A 23695-nucleotide genomic window follows, 5' to 3' on the forward strand; every position below is an offset into this window, starting at 1 on the left:
GGAGAGAACACGAGTCACACAGATTATCGCGTCTAAAGTTCGACTGCACCGGAGTTCTCACCGGAGGATAAAGCTGTTTGAGTATATGACCCGTGATAAGCCCTCGATTTTCGTGCTTTCTTCGACGTCAAAGAAATTCTCGGTATTCAACGTCGACAAGCATGGCATTACGTCACCGTAGGAGCATGTCGACGCAAAGCACGGGTAATTTTTTGAATATTTCGAACTGTACGTTACATCATATAATTGTGCTTATAGAATCACCATTTTATTTACAGGTGCGCAAATTAAAATTTTTAAATTCACTTTAACTATTTCATTTGACATTATTGCACGGAGAAAATTTTATAGTAAATATTACTATGGTGTCGCACTAGCTGCGGACCATCGAGGAATTTTAAGTTAAATTACTATGTTTATGGTAAAAATTACGTTATTTAATCGTTTTTAAAACAATAATTATAGTATTTTAACTTGAAATTCCTCGATGGTCCGCAGCTAGTGCGACACCATAGTAATATTTACTATAAAATTTTCTCCGTGTGGCATTTAAATTCGTAAGAGGCTAACTAGGTCATTTTTGCAAAACAATTGCAGATTTATAAAATCGAATTAAACACGAATTTACATGTTTTAAAGTACAATGAGAAAATTTATTAAAATCAATATGATTTGTTATTATATTTATAGTGAGAAATTTTTCGATATTAAGCATCGATATATTTAACGCTTGGAAATTTTTATTTCCGTAAATAAAACATGGCAGAAACGGTTTTTATTAATTTCTCCATCGCACGTTCAGCTCTACTTTCAGTGAATTTTACTAATTGATGAATCTCACGTTAACGTTATTACGATGGCAGATCCCCGGTGTATCTGAGGAATCGCGAGAATAAAGAATAAGGCATGAGATTCCCCTTTGTCTCCCCAGAGTAAATATACTTTTGTTCTCGTTATTCGCGAGCATCTCTTTCTTGTATAGCCCTATCGTGAAATCATTCGTAAATACTTGTCCTCGTTACTGCTGTACTTCTATACGAATTTCGCGAAGCTATTGTGAAACCGCTCACTAAAAAAGAACCGACCGCTTTTAATTATCTGAAATGTCGTTTCACTCATGCACATAAAAGGAATTAGGAAAAGTGTTATCGTAATAATGGGAAAGGAAATTTTTACTCAGCGAAAGAAAAGACGTTTGTTGACACAGCATGCTAATTTATTCACAAATTTCATGAGTTATAATATGGAATGTTTGCATGAATAAGAAAAAAAACGTTGAAAGAAAAAATACTTAGAAAATTGCAGTTTAATTAATTTTTTGGAATTAATATTTTAGTATAATAATTTGTAATCTTAATTAAGAAATATTTACATAAAATTTGCTTGAAGCTTTATTTTAATGATAAATTGTTATTGTTATAATTATTATGCAATATTATTATATAATATCTCGAGTTTCTTGCTTCGCGAGAAGCATGTCCGTTTAACTGCTTAACAATTTAAATTGTGAACGAAAAAGTGCTTAATTTCATCGAAATAAAATTACGAACTGATTGCGCGATGTAATGAAAAAACTTGTAACTCAATATTTGCATCCCTTCCCTAACTGCGCGTGCTAACTCGGTCTAATATAAAATGACGTAAACTACAGCAGCTACTTCCTGTCATTTGCGTAAGCGCGTAGTATCAACATTTCAGAAAGTCTTCTTTCTCGCGAGAGAAAGACAGAAGCAACGAGAAAAAGGCAAAGGGCGTTACAAGATGAGATACACACCAGGTGGATTATAAGACACAAGGGGGGAATTCAGTTTGCTAGAAGGATATCCCTTCTGAACCGTCACACACGAAGCTCCGACTTTATTAACGCTAAAAATATCTATTTTACATCAGGCAGACAATAGTGTATATGTATCCAGTATTATTTTAAAAATATGCAATTTATATTTATATGCGTTTAGTGCATCGAAAGTATTCCTTGAGAAACGAATATGTAAATATTAATTTAGGGAATTTATAGATTATGATTTTATTAAAAAGATGAGAGAAATGGTAATGAAAGGAATAAGTATTAAATCGGCGTCGTCAATTAGATCGAATAATTTAGCTGCTAAAAAAAACAGATTTCTTATAGGTTTAGTGAAAAAATATTAATAGATTTGTGTAATTCGGGACAAAAGATAATAGAAAATATACATAATTTTGATCATTTGTACCGTCTCAGGTTATTTTCTAAGACCTCTTACTTATAAAAACAATCGTACTGACGTCATATCCCCCGAGCACTCGCCTTGAGAAGTAAAAAACAAAGCATTTGCTCCATTTTATTCATGCGATCCATTGTCCCCGCTACATTCGTTGAGTGTGACTTGTCAGCCCGCAGCCAGCTACACGGCGGTATCTTGCCAGTCGAATGGACATTGAGCCGGTGTATCGAATCGCGTGGACATTCGTTAACACCGTAGCGCAATAACCGTGGCTCGGTGACAGAGCTGTGTTGTGTGCACGTCCCTTTTAGGTGTGCGCGAGCTGGTTTCGCCTGTGTACATGTACGCCGAGAGAGGGTGGCAAAGGGTGGAAGCTGTACAAGCCCTGATGAGCAGAGGATCATCGCCGTGGAATGGCATGATCATACGGACGGATGGAAGGGCCGCGCTGGAAGGAGAAAGGCTGAAGAGGGCGGCTGAAAGAGAGGAGCGAATAAAAAAGTTGGACCGCAGTGTAAGCGGGGAAAAATTACGTGGAAGGAGATGGCGGAGCAAGAATACGGAATGACGCCAAGACCGACGGCAACAAGTCGCGGCGTCGTCGTTCCAGCGTATCGTAAATACTATGGCAACCGAGAGACTCGGTTCAATAAACCAGCCTAGATTTGCTGTTTGTCAAATCGAGCTGATTCACAAGAATATATAATGTACAATCATTAGAAATTTTCGATAAGCAATTCGAGATCAGTTAATTTTAAATGAAATGCAACAGGATATTCATTTATAATTACAAGATTATTAAAAACTAATAACTAGTAAAGTACTTTAACGATCAATATAATTTTTATTAATATCAAAAAATTTTAAGTTGATCAAAGAATAGTCGATAACAATAAATGTTTCGTGTTTGATCAAAGAACGTCTATATTTTAAATCTCATGTACTTATATTATTAAAATTCTCCTAATTATTTCTTAAGAAATATCTTATACGCATATATCTTTTTGCGTTGTTACAGTAATTTTTCTGAAAATCATTTTTTATCTAATATATCACTGTTTTTATTAACATGATTTTCAATTGACTACCGACAATTCACTCCTGGAGATCGACAACAGCCACCGCGTTTGTAGTTCCACTGACTACACGCTTTCTTCGCCATATGTTTGCAATCGCCTCTGGGAAAACCTTATTTTTATTTTCTAGCCCAGTTGCTGAATGGAACATTTTAAAAGGCTGCCCTCCTATCCTCCTCACCGGACACAAAATACATAACCCATAGCTGCAGGCTAATATTGGGCGCAGATAGCGTTATTTCCTCTCAATAGTACATCTTCAAGTGACACGGTTTTCTTTAAGTCCTCTTGTACATCCTCTTCAAGGCCGAGAAGCAACTTCGAATCAATTTTGAAGAGGGAGCGCACAGGTATTGACAAAAATCAAGCCATCTTACTGCACGTAATATTTTTATATTACGTGTAAGATGGCTTGATTTTTGTCAGTACCTGTGATATTGCGAATGATAATTATAAAATGCACGCGCTGGAGAAGAACGCTGATTTCCTGACGCACTACGTCTTTATCTTTCCCTCTCGGAAAATAGCTTTTCCCCTTTTCAAAGTCATGATCTCTGAGAGAGATCTATCTATCTTCTTTTAATATAACAGAAGATACTTTTTAATATAATTTGATATATTTGCAATGTACATATCAAATGGTACAAAGAACTTAAAAGATAGAAACTGTGTATATATTCGGAGGAAGAATATCTTCTAGAGAGTGCATTATTGAATAAAGATTTTGTCCTCGTTTTTTCTCTTTTTTATACTCTTTCATATAAATGCAATCGCATTATTTCTTGTTACTAACGTCGCACAATAGCATCTTGTATGTAATTTCCCAAAACATAATTTAAATCCTTTAATGATGAAAATATATTGATATTGACATATCAAGATTAATATACCATAATAATAATAACACGTCACATTAATAGCTATACAATTTTGCTGATTAATTGAGTTAATTAGACATTTATGTAATGAAGTAAAGTATTCGCTTGTTTTGTACGTGCTATTTTTAGAGAATATTTTTATGTAATATAAATCTCCGTAATAATATTATATCACTTTTACCCGAACATACATTCTTTCTTTACATTTCTCCTCTTTGTCCTCGCTCGCTGTTTACTCTCTCATCACCTTGCACTAACAGAGAAGATACTGTACGTAAGTCCGCGGATTAAAGTAGTAGAACTTGGGTACAGCTTCCACACGAAATTACACCTCGCAACAGTAAAGAGAAACACAGGTCTTCTCAGGAGTCGCCGGAGATTTTTTTAACTTCGCAAAAGTTTCTTCCTCTACAAAGATTCGTTCGTACTGCTTGGACTAAACAACTTTTGAGAACGCATGATAAAATCTAATTAACTGTAACTGGATTTTGTACAGCAAAACCTTTCGTAAAACATGACGCTCTTTCTCATGTAAAAATTACTCGTGAAAATGACGATCCTTCATTTCTTCGTCGAATGCCGTCGTATATACTCTTTAAAAATCGAAGAGTGAAATATCGCTCAAAACGAGTGAAATGCAAGTGTAACGAAAAGTGAAAATTGAGCTTGTGCACTTCAAGTGATTCGCCAGCGATACTGATGTAACTTGAACCTCTAAGAAAGAGTAAAATTGCGCTCTATAAGTTGGAGTGAAATCGCACTCCATTTGAATACTTGAAAGAGCACTCTTTTCGAGTGCAGTAGATCAGTGTGAATTTTTTTCACTCAAATTTTTAGAGCGGCTACTCTACCGGAGTGATACGATCTCATTCTAAAGTTATAGTGAATCATGTTTCACTAAAGATCGACTGATAAATGACTCTAAAGCGAAATTCTCCACTCAAAATTGTAGAGTGACATAATTTACTTCTACCTTATGAGTGTCCTAATTTACTCAGATTAGAGTGACAACCCTCTCTATTGGAGTGACTATCGCAATCACTCTAATATATCAGTGGCGAAACCACTCAACGAGATTTAGAGAGTGTATATACGACACGTATCGCGTTTGCCGATGTATTTAGACCGAAACAATGATTCGCACCTTATTATGACGCTGCTTGATTATCGCAAGCAGCGCATGCAAGAGCCTTAATATGGGATAGAGATGAAATCGGATTTACACTTTGGCGGAGAGGCAAACGCGGTTCTATAAATATGGGCTGGATACGTTACGGCGACAAACGTGTTACGACATCGTGGGATGATAGCGTTGCCGCGGTGATGTAGCAGACTGCGAAGGGGGAATCTCGATCGCCCCGGGGGAATTGAACGAATCTATTTAATAACTCTCGCTGACGTACGTGCGCGCGCGCCCGATCGCCCTCGGCGTGGTGCTGGAAACCGCCGGATAAACCAACCGACCCGATGGCGCTCGAAAAGCAAATCGCAGCCCCTGTGGTTACACTCGTCGTCACTGCAATCGCGCGCTGTACTTATGCAACTTTGCCACAACAATTATAGATCTATATGTTGTCACGTTCAATAATGCTTGCGCAAAAATGAAAAAAACACAAATTTTTGCTTCTATTATTCGCGGCTAATGAAAAGAATACAAATTTTTCCACTATAGTCGCGATGCTGTCTTCATCCGCGGTATCGACTTCATTGTTGATTTGACGGCGTAAATTAATTCTATATTTATCTCTAGTAAATTACAGAATAACGGAGAGAGATAAGATTTGTCGTTTAATGATTCAAAGGAATCGTTTTCGAACTGCCGGCATGGCTTATAATCTACTCCTTTCTCCGATAAATATCGCTCCACATCGGGCTAGATAAACAAAGGACGCTATTATCTACATAATAGGATTCCGATAAGAACTTTAATACGCTGGTATTATGAACTACCGGAGCCTGTAAAATGGTGTGGGATTAAAATTGCAGAGAACGAGGGTCGGGATCATTAAAAGGGGAAAGAGGACCAAGGAGGCCGTAGATTCAAGCAGGCACGACCTTGGGCCAGTTTTCGAAACAATATATATCTAAATGGAACGTTACACATCTGGGTAAATGATATATCTAGGACCCTCTCGTAAATCTCAATATAATCGATGGATAGATGGGTGTACTAACTCGCGCTTAACTCGGGAATGGGCACCTCAGGTAATTTCTACACCCCAATGTCGAAAAAATGAAACTCACGTTAGAGTATTTTTTTTATTGATCGATCTAGATTTCGAACCTATCTTTCATTCGAAGGTACCGACACCTAATCCGCGCAATGGAAAAAATTTAGGACCTGTACATAGTAGAGCCTATTAAAACTTGCTAGGAGCTAAGACGTAGAAATCACCCCAAGTGATCGTTTACGTTAGAAAAATTAATAAAGTATGGTAAGAGTTTATATTATAAACTCGAAATAATAATATAAGTTTGAATATTTTTTGGTCTCTCCTTACTTTTTTAGAAAATGTTGAGTAAATCTATATACATATTGTCCTCAAATACTAATAAATTCTAGAATAATAAAAAATACGTAATATGTAATTAATAACATTGAGTTTAAATTGTAGTGCAAAAATCACCCCAAGTGACTGTTTATGCAAAAAAAATCAGTCGTCCGTTAAATAATTTGATTGCCTCTTTATGGAAATAAAGAAGTAAAGGACAGGCAATATATAAAGAATATTTTTGCTGTTATTATCATTTTATGGTAAATAAATCATGAATACGTCGGTTTAAATACGTTTCAGTAAAAATGGATATAATGTTAGGTATATAATATCATTCAATGTTGCGTAGTTATATCTGGGTTACAAATCAAACAGAGAAATAAGTTTAATAGGAAACGTTAAACTATCATTGTTCCGAGAATATCTTTATTCGACTGTGCTACAGGCTTTCTAAAAATTACAGATCTATTTGTGAACGCAATATACATCAATCTCTTAGGTCCTCTTCATGTTTTTATGTTTTCATCGCGATGTAAAGTGCAATTGATCAATACAAAGACCAGCGAGCGACATCACGGTGACATGGCTAAGATGAAACGTTCCGTGTCGCGAAGCTACACACGCAGGCTACGTATGCTTTATGAAGCCGACGTGACGAACAAGGAAGGGAGTGCGTATCAATTTCCACCAATTACACGCCACCCAACCAGTCTCGTCCTTTCAGTCGGAAATCTCGCAGGTGCGTTCGACTGTACGTCATCGCGCCGCACAGAGAAAAAGAATATTCTTGATTTGAAAAAATATCTTTAGTTTCAACGTGGAAATCTTGAAATGAGATTAAACTGCGTTAAACTTACTTGAAGAATACTTGCTTGAAGAAAACTTGCTTGAATGAAGTCGTTATATAGTGCAACCAAGAAAAAAATGTTATAAAAAGTTGAAATTCTTATAAGAAGATTATAGTGATCTTGCTTATATATGAAACAATCTATATCTTAATTCTTATAAGAATTTCTACTTTTTATTTCAACATTTTTTTCCTTGGTTGCACTATATATAATGACTTCATTCAAGCAAGTATTCTTCAAGTAAGTTTAACGTAATATAATCTCATTTCAAGATTTCCACGTTGAAACTAAGGATATTTTCAAATCAAGAACATTCTTTTTTTCTGTGCAGAATTTTCAAGCCGACTCCGAATTAAACAGCTTGCTTTGACTTTCTTCACTGCAATATTTTCTTTTTATCTTTATTAGGAATTTTACACACGCGATTGTCACAAATATCTTATACCATTAATCTCTTTCGTTGTACCGACTTTCAAAATTCTCTGATAACTGACAGGATTTTTTCTTTTAAATAAAATCTTTAGATAATAAGTTATATCTTTCTCTGACCTTTCGATACAATTCGTTATGCGAGAAAGACGTGATGAGCTTTTATTTTGATAAGATCTGCAAGAATGTAATAACTTATAGGCGAGTGAATACATCGTTGACGTGATGTACATTTTCGAAATATGATGAGGGGAAAAATGGTCAGCTAGAAGGAGAATATATGAAAAAAATCAAGTGACATCAACCCCCCTGGACGTGTGCATTCGACATCCTTGACTCTTCAGCGTGATTGATAAGGTCGATGGGAGACAGAATTGGCTCCGTGTTTAAAACGTGTGCGCAAAATATTTATCATGTCCAAGTTATTCGTCTAGCTCGAGTTCCGTTTAAACTTCATTTCGATGAAAGTCGTTTCTTTGAAATGTACGATCGGAATTTAACTGGAAGTATCGTGGCAGGTCTTATAAGATGGATGATACCTCTATTGTTTTGTGTAGTTGATGAAATTGAATACGCTCGTTGATTTATAGATTCATACATACGCGCGCTGCTGATCATTTTTATCTTAAGTTTAGAAATAAAATCATAACTTACAATACATGTTAGTATATCTAATTTCGAGTGCGCGTGTATACTCTACGACATTTACGCCGTAAAGTACAGAATATGAAATTATAAGTTCCTCAATATTTTAATTAAGCGTAGGCATAGTGGACACGCCTAGATTTAATTTTGTGAGAAAATGTGATGCTACATCCGAACGGCGAACGTGAGGAAAGGATGCAGGGAACATTCGCTAATTGAGTTAATGAGAAATGAGCGTGCTCTAACCTTTTGCTCGGAAAACTAATTTAATTTTCAATCAACAATGACACCCACGACTTCCTCAAGGTTTTTTTTTAATATAAATCAAGTATCGCTAATTGAAATCATTGCTCGTCTTTCCCTGTCCAGTTTGTCCATTCTTCAGCGAAGAAATTAAATCGTCAACAAAAGCAAAAAAATAAAAAGTATTGTCAGTAACTTGTAGCGTACAGTCGCCGCCAATGATTCCTTTCCTGAGGTATTCTTATGTTCCCCCCTTATCCCAGGAAAGGAATCATTGGCGGCGACTGTACATCATGTAATCTATTACATAAAATTTAATATTGGAAAATATCATAGTCCTGTAATGCGATAATGCTCGTAAATATTAGAGTACTATATTTATAAATATTATATACTAGGTACATATCGAATATTAAACGTGATAAAACAATAAAGCTATTAATGTTCTCGTAAATATACAATACCTTTTAATATTCTGTCCCTTTAAAATTTTAGTATGGAACACTTAAGGCCTCCGCACAATGAAAAATATAAGGAATGAGGAACAGATATTAACGATTAGAAATAAGAAATACACGACTTTCGATAGGTTAAAAATCTATTACCTGTGTTACATTCCCTGTTTCTGTTGCCTGTATTTTTCATCGTGCATTCAACTTTATTCTTGATACTTTAGTCCTAATCGAAAATATCTGTTCCTCGTTCCTTATATTTTTTATTGTGCGGAGGCCTTTAGAGTGCTATAAAGGTATTCATGCCATTTAAACACTTACGTCATAGATATAAAAATTCGCAAGTCACTCCGACAAAATTGTGCATACCATTTATATACGTACGTCAGCGTACCTGTCTTTTTCTCTCTCTTGATTACCATTTTTTTCTTCATATTAAAATACAATCTCTGTCCTTCATCGATTGTTTGTTCAACAAACTCGACTAAATATATTGGCAAGTGTATATCCCTATCTCTAAATATATTATAAAAGGTAGCCTTTGAAGATACGGTTTTTCACACAGGTCGGACATGCTATCGATTTCCCATTACATTCCGCGGATGTGTAGCACGTAGATATCTAATATCGCGCATAATATTATAGTATTAAAGTGTTTATGAATCGCGCCGACACAAACTTTCAATGTGCTCGCGAGTAAAATAGATGATTTTCTCTCACAATTTTTTGCCACAAGTCTCTCGCTAGTCGCAAGTAGAAAGTGTTTCTAGAAAAGTTTTTATATATGCTAACCAACCTCAGATTATAAGCCGGATTATTTATGAGCTTTGAGCAGAAAAGATCCGTTTATCGCGTAAAGAAGGTAGAAACAGGCAATTTTATTTCTACAATGATACGTGCATTATACGCAAAGATTTACCGCCTCCTGTACACTTCCTAAGATTATTAGCATGCGATCGAGCATTCTCGCAGATAAATTGAATTCCATGATTTTGGACGTTGCCTATCTGCTCGCCAGGAAGTAGGAATACGCGATACGAAAGCCGTACGAAAGCTTTATTCCAGCGTTATATGGAGAATGCATTTTTCCCTCGGTTCTCTCCGCGGCATAGCAATGAAAATTCGAGAATCAATATTCACCGTGTGTCATCACAATGTACTCCAGTGTCGTTCCCGTTGCTCGATCTATTTTATTTGTTCTCTGATGCATATGCTGTAATCGTGCGTCGGTTCTCTGGTACACAAAACCGGGAAAACGACGGGAGATAATTTCGTTGCGCGTTGGCGTAACAACTTGGGCAACTGGAAATGCGCGCGAGAAAACCGTATAAAGCAATTAAAGCGATGGACGTAATTCTATAGTATATGCTGTCAAATCACTCGAGAGGGAGGTAAATCTTTTATTTTTATTATTTGTTGCAGAATCTAACTTAAATTTGCTCTTTCTATGAGCTTGATTTGGAAGCGATAACAAGGCGAACGGCGAGAAGAGCTTTTCTCAGTTGACAAATTGGGAAAATAAAGAGAGAAAAGGAGAAAAGGAGAAAAAGAAGAAAATCAATATTTGAGAAATAAAAGTCTTATTTTGAAAATTCTAATAACATTGCGGATTTCGCATGTTATACTTGTTCACTTCAAAATGGAATATGTATGAATATAGAGGAATCGAAAGAAAATAAAATAAGAATAGAATGAACGCGCGAGACTTCCTTTCCCCCGACCAGGATATACTGGAACTGGAATTTCTTAGCGAGCAGAAAGTAATACGACAATTGATCGCCGTGTTATAATAGGCGCGGTGCTAATCGCATGCATCATCTAGTTAGACGGTATGTTGCCAGTCGCGCTTTTACAGAGTGTCATTCACACAGTTAAACGAAACAATAGCAGCCGCCTCGTGTTGGATGCAACAGTCGATCCATTTAATGGCTCTGTTCCATTTTAACATGCAACGTCGCCGCGCTAAAAGATGGGAATACCGAATACCATCGACTTGCTATATTTTACCCACTGTATCTCTCTCGAAGCCATTTTTTCTTCTTCTCTCTCCTTCTTGTATTTTGTCAAATTTGTATGCAACAATATTGGCCACAATTTCAATCATCTATAAATATATTATTTATAACGCATATGTTTACTATAACATATTAATATTAATAAAATAATATGGTTGCAAAAAAAGATTTTGCTTAAATTATATTGTTTAGAATTTAGATAGAATATATATTTACTAATATTTTAAACCAATTTATAGATTTCTTTTAATCTAATTATACAGCTCATTTATTTAAAACATTTGTCAAATAGATTAATGTTTATTTTTTGTTATATTTATTTAATAAATTCAAATTCTATAAAGTAGAAGAACGTATAAAAAGTGTGGATTATTTCAGCCTTAAAGCCACAGTCATTCTGATAGAATGTTGAATTTTATCACAAAGAGGCATTAATAAATGTATATAATAACAGAAGAATTGTTTTTGTTACGTTACATTTCGCGTTACAAAGGATGCAAAATATCTCACGCTTCAACTGGTTACGATAAAAATCAATATTCCCTGGAAGTGTAACGTAACGTATCATAAACCTTATAATATACCTGTTTTACGTGTATAAAAGCAACTTGGACTTCGATCTGTCTGTTACGATTAGGTCATTGAATATTGCAAATGTAACTCATGTTGACGTATATCGTATAGCGTATAGCGTCACATAATTATAAATATACTGATTTTAATACTATAAATATCGTCATATATATATTTTTAATTTTATCGGTTCTTATTCAACTCTATGCTCTGCCGATGTCACATAGAATTAAAGCTTCATATTATATAGGCACTAAGGGGGTATTTTGGTATAACAGGTACAAAAAAATTAACTTTTTTTTACATATTCTTAATATTTGAAATCTTGAAAATATGTCTCTAAAGTCGTTGGTCAAAATTCGATGTTTTTGCAAAGTAAAAATTGTATTAAAAACTTTAAATCTGTTTTTCTCGAAACCACATTTTTTTAGTCGGTGTAAAACATTTCTCTGAAATTTTTCTGATTTTTTTTATACTTAGAAAATAAAAATATATTCTTAAAATAAGACTAAGGGCCGGTTTCACCATCTCCGATTGACTGTAACCTTCGATTAAACTCACTCTTCGTCTCTTTCTAAGGGAGAAGAGTTAGAAAAAGATGAAAAGTGAGTTTGATCGAAGGTTACAGTTAATCGACGTTGGTGAAACTGGCCCTAAAAGAACAAAGTTAAATGCAAAGTTTAACGTTATTCACCTTTTTCGTTTCTCTACAAAAAATTCCTGAAAAGTACCTTTTTTACGACCTTTCAAATTAGAATAGCCTCTTAATTAAAAGTCCACACTATGAATTAAAACCTTACCCGTCGCATTTCTTTATGTTTCAGGTATAACGCTCCCTCTCAATTGACGCGAGAATTTCACATGCTGTGACATACATTGATGTGGACGACTTTCGCCGTCGCCGACGTTGTTGGCTCACGCAACAATCGAAATTTTCACCTGAGTCGCGTGCGCACCAACGCGCCCGTCGTCGCTGTTCGACGTCGCTTGCGTGATTCCGCATCGTTGCACGACATCGAACTTTTTCTTTTGTTAAATAACGACTGACGTTTATACGACCGTATTTGGTCGAGTAGCCCATCAACTAACTCAGTCAGCCGCGTGCTTCGCCTCGTCGCATTGCCAGATTACCCGTGGCCCTGCTAGGTCAAGGATGCAATTTGGCCCGGATTGGTTTACGCGAGTTTTATCAGCCCCCGCAAGTGCCTCCGCCAATCATATATGCACGCGGTAACTATATAGACTATTTCGAACCATTGTATAGAGGCGATGCATACAGCGATGAAAGTTCGACCGTGTAAATCGACTTTGCGCAAAATGTCGATTATGATGTACACAAATGGCTGTTGTACTAAGCATTGTTTGTCTTGAAATGTCATCACGCCAAACGTATTTATGTACGCAAGCGAACCAGCCACAATATAAGTAAAAGTTGACGTAACGTTCTAAATTAAATAATTTTCAATGAAATATATATGTTCGGTAATGTTTATGATAGTTTATGATTCTCAAAATGATGAACGCTGATTTGTAGGAAAAAATGAAAAAGAAGATTGATCGATCTGATACGCTTTTGACGAATGCGCAAGTCGTACTTGTAATGCCTGATTGTGAGATAAGAGAATAAATATTCTCCTTCTTGCTCCTTGTAATGCGCCTTAAAATATTTCTACTTCAGAAAAGCCTTTAAGTTTATTATAAATTAGATGTACAGACAAAATAAAAGCTGATTATTTTAAGAATTTCGAACAGATTTAATTATTATGCAAATTTGTACGGAGAAGCAATTATAACGATTCCAAGAATTTGTGACGATCATTTGGCCATTCGGCGTGATTAAAAGTGGAAAACAGTTGAGGAGAAATCTTGTCTCGAAAAGAGGGCGACTTCTCGAGGGAATTTTTTCTACTTCAATAATGTCCCTGGTGAAAGTTCATTTCCTTTAGCCTTGATATTCCCGGCAAAGTAAGGGAACACAAACGGCGACCGTTGACTGTATAAAACGTGCCGCGTGATGTTATTACCCCTCGATAATGAGCAAGCCCCAGAGGTAACGGCAACTTGGCGAAGCCGCTTGGAATTCAAGAGGGCCATTCCGCCAAATGACGAATCGCTTATCTAAATGCGAGAAACTTCTCATTCTCTTGCCCTTTCGTAAAGTGCTAACACAGTCTCGCAAATCTAATCAGACGTTCTTGGTATTTACTTTATAAACTGGCTAGTGTTGTCTCGCAAGTTTTGATTACGGCAACCGATGTGTGATACGCCGCGTGTTGGTAACAAGAAATAAGAGAGAAGCATCTTCACTTTGTAAGAAACAAATTAACGTAACGAAATTTATTTAATTTGTAATCCGTCGCAATGTTAATGCAACGTCACAATCGCTATATCTCTGAAAAATTAAATGATTAATATTATTTACAAGAATATATATGATCATAAGATATCGTAAAATGCGTGATATGATATCTCCGCAACTTCTCAATAAAAATGTTAACTATTTTATAGAGGTCTTTGGAAACATCTCCACGTAAGCTATAAAATTCTGTTATTGAAAATGGGGTGTTTTATTTAAGAAATTGAAGATGATCTTCATACAGACCTTAAAAAAATAGATTTTGTCGAAAATTAATTTCACGTACCATTATTTGTCTCTCTCCTGACCAAATAACTGAAATTGAAAAAGTTGAGAGGTGATCGTTTAAAATGAGACAACCTGTAGATATATCTTATTAACATGACTTTGTGCCATCGATCTATATCTATCCCGCATTTCCTATAGCGCACAATCCTTCGGGAATGTTAAGAATCGGTGGAACGAATAGTGTGTTACATAGTGCAAGTACACGTCAGCAAAAAGGATTTGAGAGCAAACCGCTGTAGTCGCGAAAAAGCGGGATGCAAGAAGTATAAAAAGCCGCGGCTTTCATAATGTACTTTCAGAACAATGTTAAATAAAAAATTTTTACAATAAGCGAGAAAAAAGAACAAAAAACTATATGTTTTAAATAAATGTTAAACATGTCCTTTTTTTTTTAGCTTTTGTTATTACTATTGTATTTTTTTTTTTGCGGGTACAGTTTCGATGACGCTGCTTTTACTGCAGCTTACAGATCTCCCGAGAGATTAACAAACAACTGCAGTTAAAATTCAACAATCCTATGGAAATTTTTAACGTACTCTGGTAGTTCTGATAACACATAAAAAAATTACAATAATACGCGCAGAACAACCGCCGTTTGTACGTCTTATGCGCATCGGCAGCGTAATGGCAAACTGTGATTCTGCAATGCGCAATGCTATCTGTATGCTAAAATTTTCAAGAACCCAAGAGAGACCCACCTGGCATTGCCAGAAAGTTATGTTATATCATTTATAGTTTCGCGCAATAGCTGCATTCCTCGGCTGTGTGCGCGTCAATCTGTCCGTTCTGAATAAAAGATACGCGGCGCTTACCATTGGGTGATGAAGTCCGTGCCGATGGTGAAGATCGGCGCGGAAGTGCGGTTGACCTCGGTGCCGTTCAGGCTGCTTTCGGTGCCGTTCATCTCCATTCCACCAAACCGAGGCGGCAGCAACCTTCAAAGCTACTGCGCCCTCTCCGCCTCAGTATCCAGTCATCTCTCGGACATCCTGGAATCGTCGAGATTGAATAGAGATATATCATTTCAATATCGGTAGAAACGTGCGATACCTATATCTACGAATACCGCATTTTTCTTATAAACTTAAACTATAATAACTTTTTTTACAGCAAAAATTCAATCAAGACCATTATTTGTTTTAATCTTTCAATTTTTGATATTAAAGTTTATACTAGTTAAACAAAGAAATAAACATTCTTTTTTTATTTGTTCGTATTTTATGAATTTGCTTTTTAAAGCAGATTAAGTAAAGTAGAATTTACGGTTAAGTATACGGAATGTAAAAAATAAAACTCTTTATCCCAGCCTGGAAAATTGTTGAAACGGCCGTTATCATCGCAAGCAATATCGCATGTTTCAGCTTTACTGTTACGCACGGCTTAAGATTTATCAAAGTACTACTGTCGATAATAAATATCTTTTTGCAAATGACTGTGATAGTATTGTCAAGGTCAAGCAAATAAAACGCAAAAATACCTCCCTTCGCGTGTGGCACACGACGGAGCTCCGTGCTTTATATTTATGATTATGTCCTAGAAAATATGTGGCCATTATAAAATAAGCGTATGTACAATACCAATTGTGTAAATGCTGTAGACTGAAAGCATTACTTGTCGTTAAATTTCTTTCGTATAACTAGAGAGAGAGAGAGAGTGATAAAGAGAGAAAGAGAGAGAATTCTATGTCAATAATTTCAGCGCGTATATTTTATCGCGTCGCGTAAAAGAGTCACGGTCGGTCTCGCTCCGCGTGTACTTGGCGCGAGACACTACCGTGTCTCTTGATCTCATATTATACCGCGCGCTACAACGCCGGACTTGTTCTCGAGAAAATTAATTATTAGTACCGTATAGTAAATTACAATGCGAAATATATAATTTTCTTCAATTGCGAATACAAGTTTCGACGCAACTGAAATTGTTGTACACGCGTCACGCGCAGATGTCGTTATGCGGATTGACCCGAGACCATTGCCACGTAAGATCTCATTTTCAAACTCGTGTTCTCTGTGATACATATATGTATGTTAAGAATCTCACATAAGAAAATTTAATTTCTACCAGTCATGCTTCGTACTCGATCAATAGCATTCCGACGTCAATAGTGTGCCGATATTATCATGCGTCGCGTACCGAACTCAATAGCGTCAACATTATCAAAATGTTTCTTAAGCAGCGAGAATTATCGCGGTAATACTTTAATACTTGTATTTTTTTCCTTCCCTTTTTTTTAGCGAGTTTATAAAGTCTTTTTTACACAGGAGACGAAAACATTTGACCTCGACGAACGAATCGCCAGGGAATTGTTTGTTCTACTTAAAATCTCGTCTGGCCAAAAGTGCTTTCACTACTTCATTTAACCAGACATGCCTTCTTATAAAAGGAAATATCGTCAGTAAGCGTCATAATGCCACTTTAAGTGCTTGTTAAGAGTGTTTTTCATACTTATAATACAAACGATAAAAAAGCAATAATATGTTGATATAGGGGTAAACAGTACAGTCGTTAGCCACTTTAGAATGATTGGCCACAACCTAAAAAGTTAAAGATTATAAAGAAATACTATTAAAATGTATAAAAGTGTTTCTTTTAAAAGTGTATTAAATATTTTTGTATTTATAATTAAAAACATTTTAATAGTATTTCTTTATAATCTTTAATTTTTTAAGATGTAGCCAAAATTATTGTAGAGTGGTCAACAACTGTATACTGTTTATCCCTAGTATGATTTTATGCGCGACAACAATTAACTACAGAGATTTACGATAGTAATGATAACAAAATACTAGTAATTTTATTTGTTTTACATCTTTTATGTTAAAGCCTACGAAAATCACGTTACAATACATGTCAATACAATGTTGAAACGCGCGATAAGAAAGAATGTAATTTACATTACTGCCCTGAATAGAAAGCTGTGCGTTTGCGACAGAATAACTCCAGGTAGAAAAAAACTCTATAACGTTCAATTAGCTAAATATAAAATTGAATCTAATGTACGTCACACAATAATGACATATACGATATATGCCATACGTCAGGTGCTTTATAAATATCTATTATTTATAAGGCAGATTGTTGCATACGATCATCGGATTAATTTTAAGCGAGAGATCAAACGCGGGGGGTAGGCGTATAATATTTAATGCGTTTATGCCGGCGTAATACGTCGGCGGGAAATTAACCGCGATGGTTTTCGTCAAAGAACACTGCCATTACAATTACGTTTCATACATGGTAATTTCCTTTATTCCTAGATCGTTATTTCGTTAAAGGTGAAATAATTTGCCGCATTGCTGGGCTACAACGGTTCATTATATTCGTCATCTGCCGATTTTCTATTCCAATAAAATGTAGCGCGTTCATTTATAAATGCGATCGATAACACATTTTCCATTCAAAGAAGTATACATTGCAGCGCAACTTAATACATATTTATGAATTCAGTGGTGACACGCGATATTTATCAGATCGTCGACGCTTCTTTCAACACATTATTTTCATCATTCTCAATGTACGATAAAGCGGCTGCACGACGATATCGTTATCTCTCAACGATTCAATGACGATAAATTGAGACGTTCGAAAAATGCTCGCTATCTTTTAAATAAAACGCATTTCACTGTCTCGTAATAAAAAGCTTTTATTTAATTTAGAAAATCAAGTTATAAGGAGAAATTATGTCGCGCACGACATGAAGTCTTTAAGTAATAAGAGCTTTATTTCGGCATATTTACAGTTACTCAATTTACATTACAATGCACCGACAAGCAATGTCAAAAATAGAAGGAGTATAATTCATAAACGGAATTGATTAGCGAATCCAATGCAATTGTATAAAAGAAAAGGATTTATCTCCGTCTCTTAACGAGACCCCAATTAGCATCGGCTGTTATTAAGTTATTCGAGAATATCAGATTTCTCTTCTGCTTTGGAAATGAATGTATTATAACTTTTTTCACTGGCACCACGGCAATAGTAACAATGACATTTATTATTTTTATTATTTAGAATCTAAACTATAAAGTTATAATTGTTACAATATTACAAAGCGAAAAAAAGGAGATAAAGCATCACGTTTTGAAATCACAACGTATCACAAAATTTACGAGAAAAAAGATCTATTCGCAAACATGATACATCTCGAATTTAGATATAGCCTTAATGCAATTTATACCTACATCCCAGATGGTTAAAATACTTAAAGGATTGCGTGCGCAAAGTGCATATTTCAGAAGACGACACTATCAGCCATTTGTACTTGACATGGAAATCGTACAGATCATACTTCCTCGTTTAGTAATTTCAGATCAAGATGTAGAAAACGTGCTTAATCACTCTCTTGACTAAAATCACTAGTTCAGTAATCCTAGAAAACACATGTAAATAACTTTCGCCGTATTACTATTTAAATAATTACTCTGGACGCTTAATACAGTTTAAATAATCTGATAAATTAACAAAATATTGCACTCCTTTTATTAGGCAATGATAAAAGATATATTACACAAAAAGAAGTATTTATTAATTAAATTTTAATAAATAATTATATGTAGAGAGAATAGAGTAAAGTAAAGTATAAGCAAATATATATGTAATAAATAAACTCTAATTTAATATAATTTTTCTACATGTACTTTTAAACAAGTTAACATTAGACTTAAACTTCAAAAATGTTACATTGTAGCGAAATATTATTTGTTTAAAGAAATTTAAATGGTTACGCCGCTGGAATGGAGAAATCGGGGTTGTGACACATTTTATCATCCTCATCTCCGGGTTTCCGTCTTGCCTAATGCTTATTCTCCCCGAAACGGGGATAAATTTGGACGCGAGGACGAGTATAACACGGTACTTCAAGCTTTATCAGTTCGCAAATTTATACAATCCCCGGCAGCTCCTCTTTCTTTCATCTTACAACGCGAGCGTTTTGTTTCCGCCTACTCGTACCTCGTTTTCCCCGCGATTCACGCAGGAAGAAATATCGCGAAACTTTTACGTCAATCCCGTTTCCCGGCGCTTATCGCCTGCGAGACGCGTATTCATTCGCCCGGATGGCAATCAGCGATACATCTACATTTTCTTTCCAACCGCGCGTAGATTTCGCCGGTGCATTCTCTCCGCCGGCGATTCGCGGTGAAACACGCTTGCACACGCAATGGTAAGGAAATGTGTGTTGCATGGAACAGAAAATAATGAAAAAATAATACGAATTAATTGCAGCGTGTCCCACGGCTGCTGAGTAGTGCTGAGTACTTCACGAAAAAAAAAAGGATTTGCTACTATAGGAAAAACTAACATTTTTTGCTGCGAGAGTTAATTAATTTAGCAATAGTAGCAATTAAACTTTTTGCAACAAAAGGTTTTGCTACTATTGCTAAATTAATTAGCTCTCGCAGCAAAAAATGTTAGTTGTTCTCATATTTAACGAATAGATTTTGCTAATATAGCAAAACCTTTCTTTCCGTGAATTCACACAATAAAACGCAAAAGGAGAATATCAGGTCCTTCAATTCGAAGACAAACGCGCAGTGACACTGCAATTGACATTTGTAAATAGTCTTTTTTTTAATATTGTTCGATAAACTTTGATCTGCGAGCACACTGAATATTAAAGCGAACAATTTCTAAATGTAAACAGCATTTCGTTTATATTTATGTATCTTTAAAAAGCAGTCGACAACTTCGGAATATAGAAAAGGAACTCGTGACTCGCTTCTAACGAAAAGCTGCTCTGTATTATAAACGCGTTTATTTACAATATGATATATTCATGTCAGTGTCATAAAATATACAATTTCCTGGATCGTAAATTGTTCTTTCTAACGTTAAAATCTCATTTTTTTTAAATATTAATATTAACAAAAATATAGTTAGAATCTGTTTTGTTATGTATATAAAAGAGTCAAATAAATTGACGTAGATTGTTATTACTTGTAATTGTTATTCTGAGTTATTATTTGTAATAACTCAGAATAGCAGTTTTGGATCTATGCCATCTAGGCTGAAGCTAAAGCATCTAGGTATTAGAATTGTAGTAGGTATATCATATCTCTCTTTTGTCATTTCTCCAATACGTGAAACGATGGTGAAGCGTTAATCATTCAAATGTTTGCAACATTTATATTTCTTCACTATAGGTATATTCGTTTGTGAAATTTATAAGAACTTTTTATTAAAAAAAAAATAATATTTTTAAACAATTATACTATAAAGAATATAACGAAAACCGTTACATCAGTCAAATATCAGCTAAATGGACACGTATTCAATTAACTTCTAAAGTCCTTTTTCTCAAAAACAAAATCTTTTCGAAAAAAATTTATTCTATTATTTTCGGCTTATTTTGAGACTAGGTAGATTAGGATTTTGAGATAGGCTCACTCTCTTTCTGATTGTATTTCGCGATTTATTCCATATATTATATATGCAGTCATGTTTTAATATAAGCTTTAATATAATTCTAACTACTAATTTTAATAATATAATAAGTATTATAAATAATTTTTTTTTAGATTTTTTCTTTAAGCCATTTATTTACACATCCTTGGCTTGATTTACGCAGAAACTTAGACAGTGCCATCAATCACTTTTATTGATACAGCGCAATTAACACTCATTTATTTGTTTCGTGTATCCGGTCGTACACACGATGCAGAAATAAAAAATGTAGCATAGGAATTCATCATCCGATGTATCTCCGCGAATAATTCATCAGGCGTCGAATAATATGAAGCTACCGCTCACGTGAAATAGCTTACTAATCAATTTTAGTCAGCGAGCTCCAGTTGCGCGCGCGATTGGTTAACGATTCATATGCCAGATACACAAATTAAAGTATTTCCGTAATACACATTACACATACATTAAAAAGTATCGCATGAATATATAAAATACTTATATAACACCATAATGTAGAGAGTTTCTCAAATTGCTCGCACTTCTGTTCGTCTATTTATCTGGCATTATATTTTCCGTGATAAAAGTTTTTGACCGTGCTTATATTTTTTCCCAAGTTTCTCTTAATATGCGACTTTCGATAATTCTACTGAAATTAAGTCTATTCGAGATTGAAAAAGAAAGGACTAACGATTTATCTTTATTTGCAACTCTGAAACTTAATCTTATTTTTATTTTCGCATTTTCAGCTTTCTACTTTAGTTCTTTACTTTTATATTATATAGGTAAATTTATGTAAATTGCAATTTAAGTATTTTTTACTTTTTTATAGTTTAGATTAATAAATTTTTTTTATAGAAAGTAACGAGAATTTTAAGATAATGGCAATTTAATGTATTGATCGGTTCGTTTTTGTATTTGTTATTAAATTGTATATTGCAGATTCGATATTTGATTACTTTATTTTAACTTTGCTTGCTGAAAGTATGACGTTACTTGAAAACGTAGCTGTTTCGTCACGTTAATAATAAGCAACAATTTGCTACAGCAAAAGTTCGCGACGGTAACAAATTGATGTCATTCCGTCATAACGACATTATTTTATTCAGAAAAACATGTTTAGCAAAGTACATTTTAGCATATTTTAACACACAATTTACAATGATGAATGATTTGATAACAAAATCTTAAGATAACAAAATCTTTATCTAAAAAGCAAGTTTTATTATATATGACTAATTCAATAAAAATGATAGGAATCATAATTTGATAATTGTTTACCACACATCTTAATCTTAATCTTCTAGTCTTAATACCGAAATAATGTTCAAAAGACACGCTATATATACAAAGGTTCAATTAGTAGTTTTATTTATTTGTCCATTATCTCGTAAAAGTTCCGAGAAAAATCGTGAGCGCGTTTGTATTTTTAGCATAGAAGTAATTAAATCTTGCAGTGCAATTTCCCGTGCATAACAATTATATCATTCGGTACACAATTTTATCGATAAAATTCTTTCAGATAACAGAAGTCGATAACATGAAACGTACACAGGTTGCCTTAAATCTTTCAAGACATCTGTAAATGTCTCTCTTTGACACATTAAAAATTGACTTACTCTTAATACACGAACTTCTCCGCTCCTCCTTCGTGAAAGATCAATAGTTTTTGGATCATAAACAATTAAAGGAGAAGTGAAGTTCTCGGCGGGGAATTTAGCTTCGGAGATGCAAACGCGGTGAAACCTCATTCTTAATTCAACATCAAGTGGACTCGGCAAATTTGCAAATATATCTGTAATAGCATAAAGAACTTGCAACACAAATAAGAGTTTCCGATGTTTTCGACCAAGATATAAAGTCGACCTCAGATTGATCAAAGACACAAACGAAACGCATGGCATGCTAAATGCGAAACAGTCCATACCAGTTTTATCTCGAGTATTATCCGTCGCGGCGCGTGATAACGCGCGATTAAATGCCACCGATCGGATATCACATGGGAAATCGCCGATTAACGTGCAATAGAGTGTGCGCATGAGAACGTACGGCCAATGTCGGTTGCGGCGACCTGCGGAAGTTAATCCACGACTACCGCGGACGGTGCTCCGCTAATCAGCAATTTAGACCCGACCGATGTAGATTTCCGACGGCGAATCATCTTCGCACGCTATGCCCATGCCTCTCCGACTTGCAAATAATTCCAGCTCTATAAGACCGGAGCTTTCTATTTAGCTCCACCGGAGGAAGTTGGCGCCGCTAGCTCGGCTGATTGAATATCCATCCAGAGGCGGAGATGAAACCCCGCGATTGCTCGGTTAGAATTACGTCTATTTATATATTTTTTTTCTTTAAGAGAAAAATTCCAAGAATTGTATTACGCTTTACTAATTGATTCCAGGTAATATAAAAATTGTATTTCAGCGAATGATTAAACTGATCGAACTGTTTTTTGGCACTTATATCTCACTGTACGAAAAAATACATTTATTGCAATTGTAGTAAAGGTTTTCGTAATTAACAAATAAATTGTACTTGTAAACTTTTTTTGCAAAAATTTCATTTTTATTCTTTCGAGAATCTATGCCTGATAAAGGTCGAGAAAGTCGAATAATTTTTAAATAACAAATCTTCACTAATTTATTAGTTTATTTAAAATAAATTAAACGCTAGCATAAGTGTTTAATATCAAAGGTTGAAAAATTATAAAAAAATTTTCTGCGAAAATTCGTAATCCAGTAACCAAATTAAATTAAATTAAATTAACTCCAAATTTGTCGAAAGATTTATATAT

At 34.9% G+C, this 23695-nt stretch overlaps 1 protein-coding gene and 1 long non-coding RNA gene across 3 annotated transcripts in view; one reads left to right on the forward strand and one right to left on the reverse strand.

Moving 5' to 3' along the window:
- Machr-b (muscarinic acetylcholine receptor) overlaps positions 1-23695 on the reverse strand; it is a 48617-nt gene that overhangs the window by 9878 nt on the left and 15044 nt on the right. Inside the window, exon 2 of the mRNA XM_071795797.1 lies at positions 15315-15491. Within this exon, the coding sequence (XP_071651898.1) occupies positions 15315-15412 (98 nt within the window). The 5' untranslated portion in view covers positions 15413-15491. The remainder of the gene's footprint in view (positions 1-15314; positions 15492-23695) is intronic.
- On the forward strand, positions 322-14874 carry LOC139823352 (uncharacterized). Of its 2 annotated transcripts, XR_011734750.1 has the most exons (4): positions 322-2820; positions 3411-3630; positions 10693-11099; positions 12683-14874. It is a non-coding gene; the product is annotated as an uncharacterized lncRNA (long non-coding RNA). The 2 variants fall into 2 exon arrangements; XR_011734751.1 differs by lacking the exon at positions 10693-11099 and having other exon boundaries at positions 1368-2820; positions 12683-14871.

Source organism: Temnothorax longispinosus, chromosome 12, assembly GCF_030848805.1.
Source record: "Temnothorax longispinosus isolate EJ_2023e chromosome 12, Tlon_JGU_v1, whole genome shotgun sequence".
Classification (NCBI taxonomy): Eukaryota; Metazoa; Arthropoda; class Insecta; order Hymenoptera; family Formicidae; genus Temnothorax; species Temnothorax longispinosus.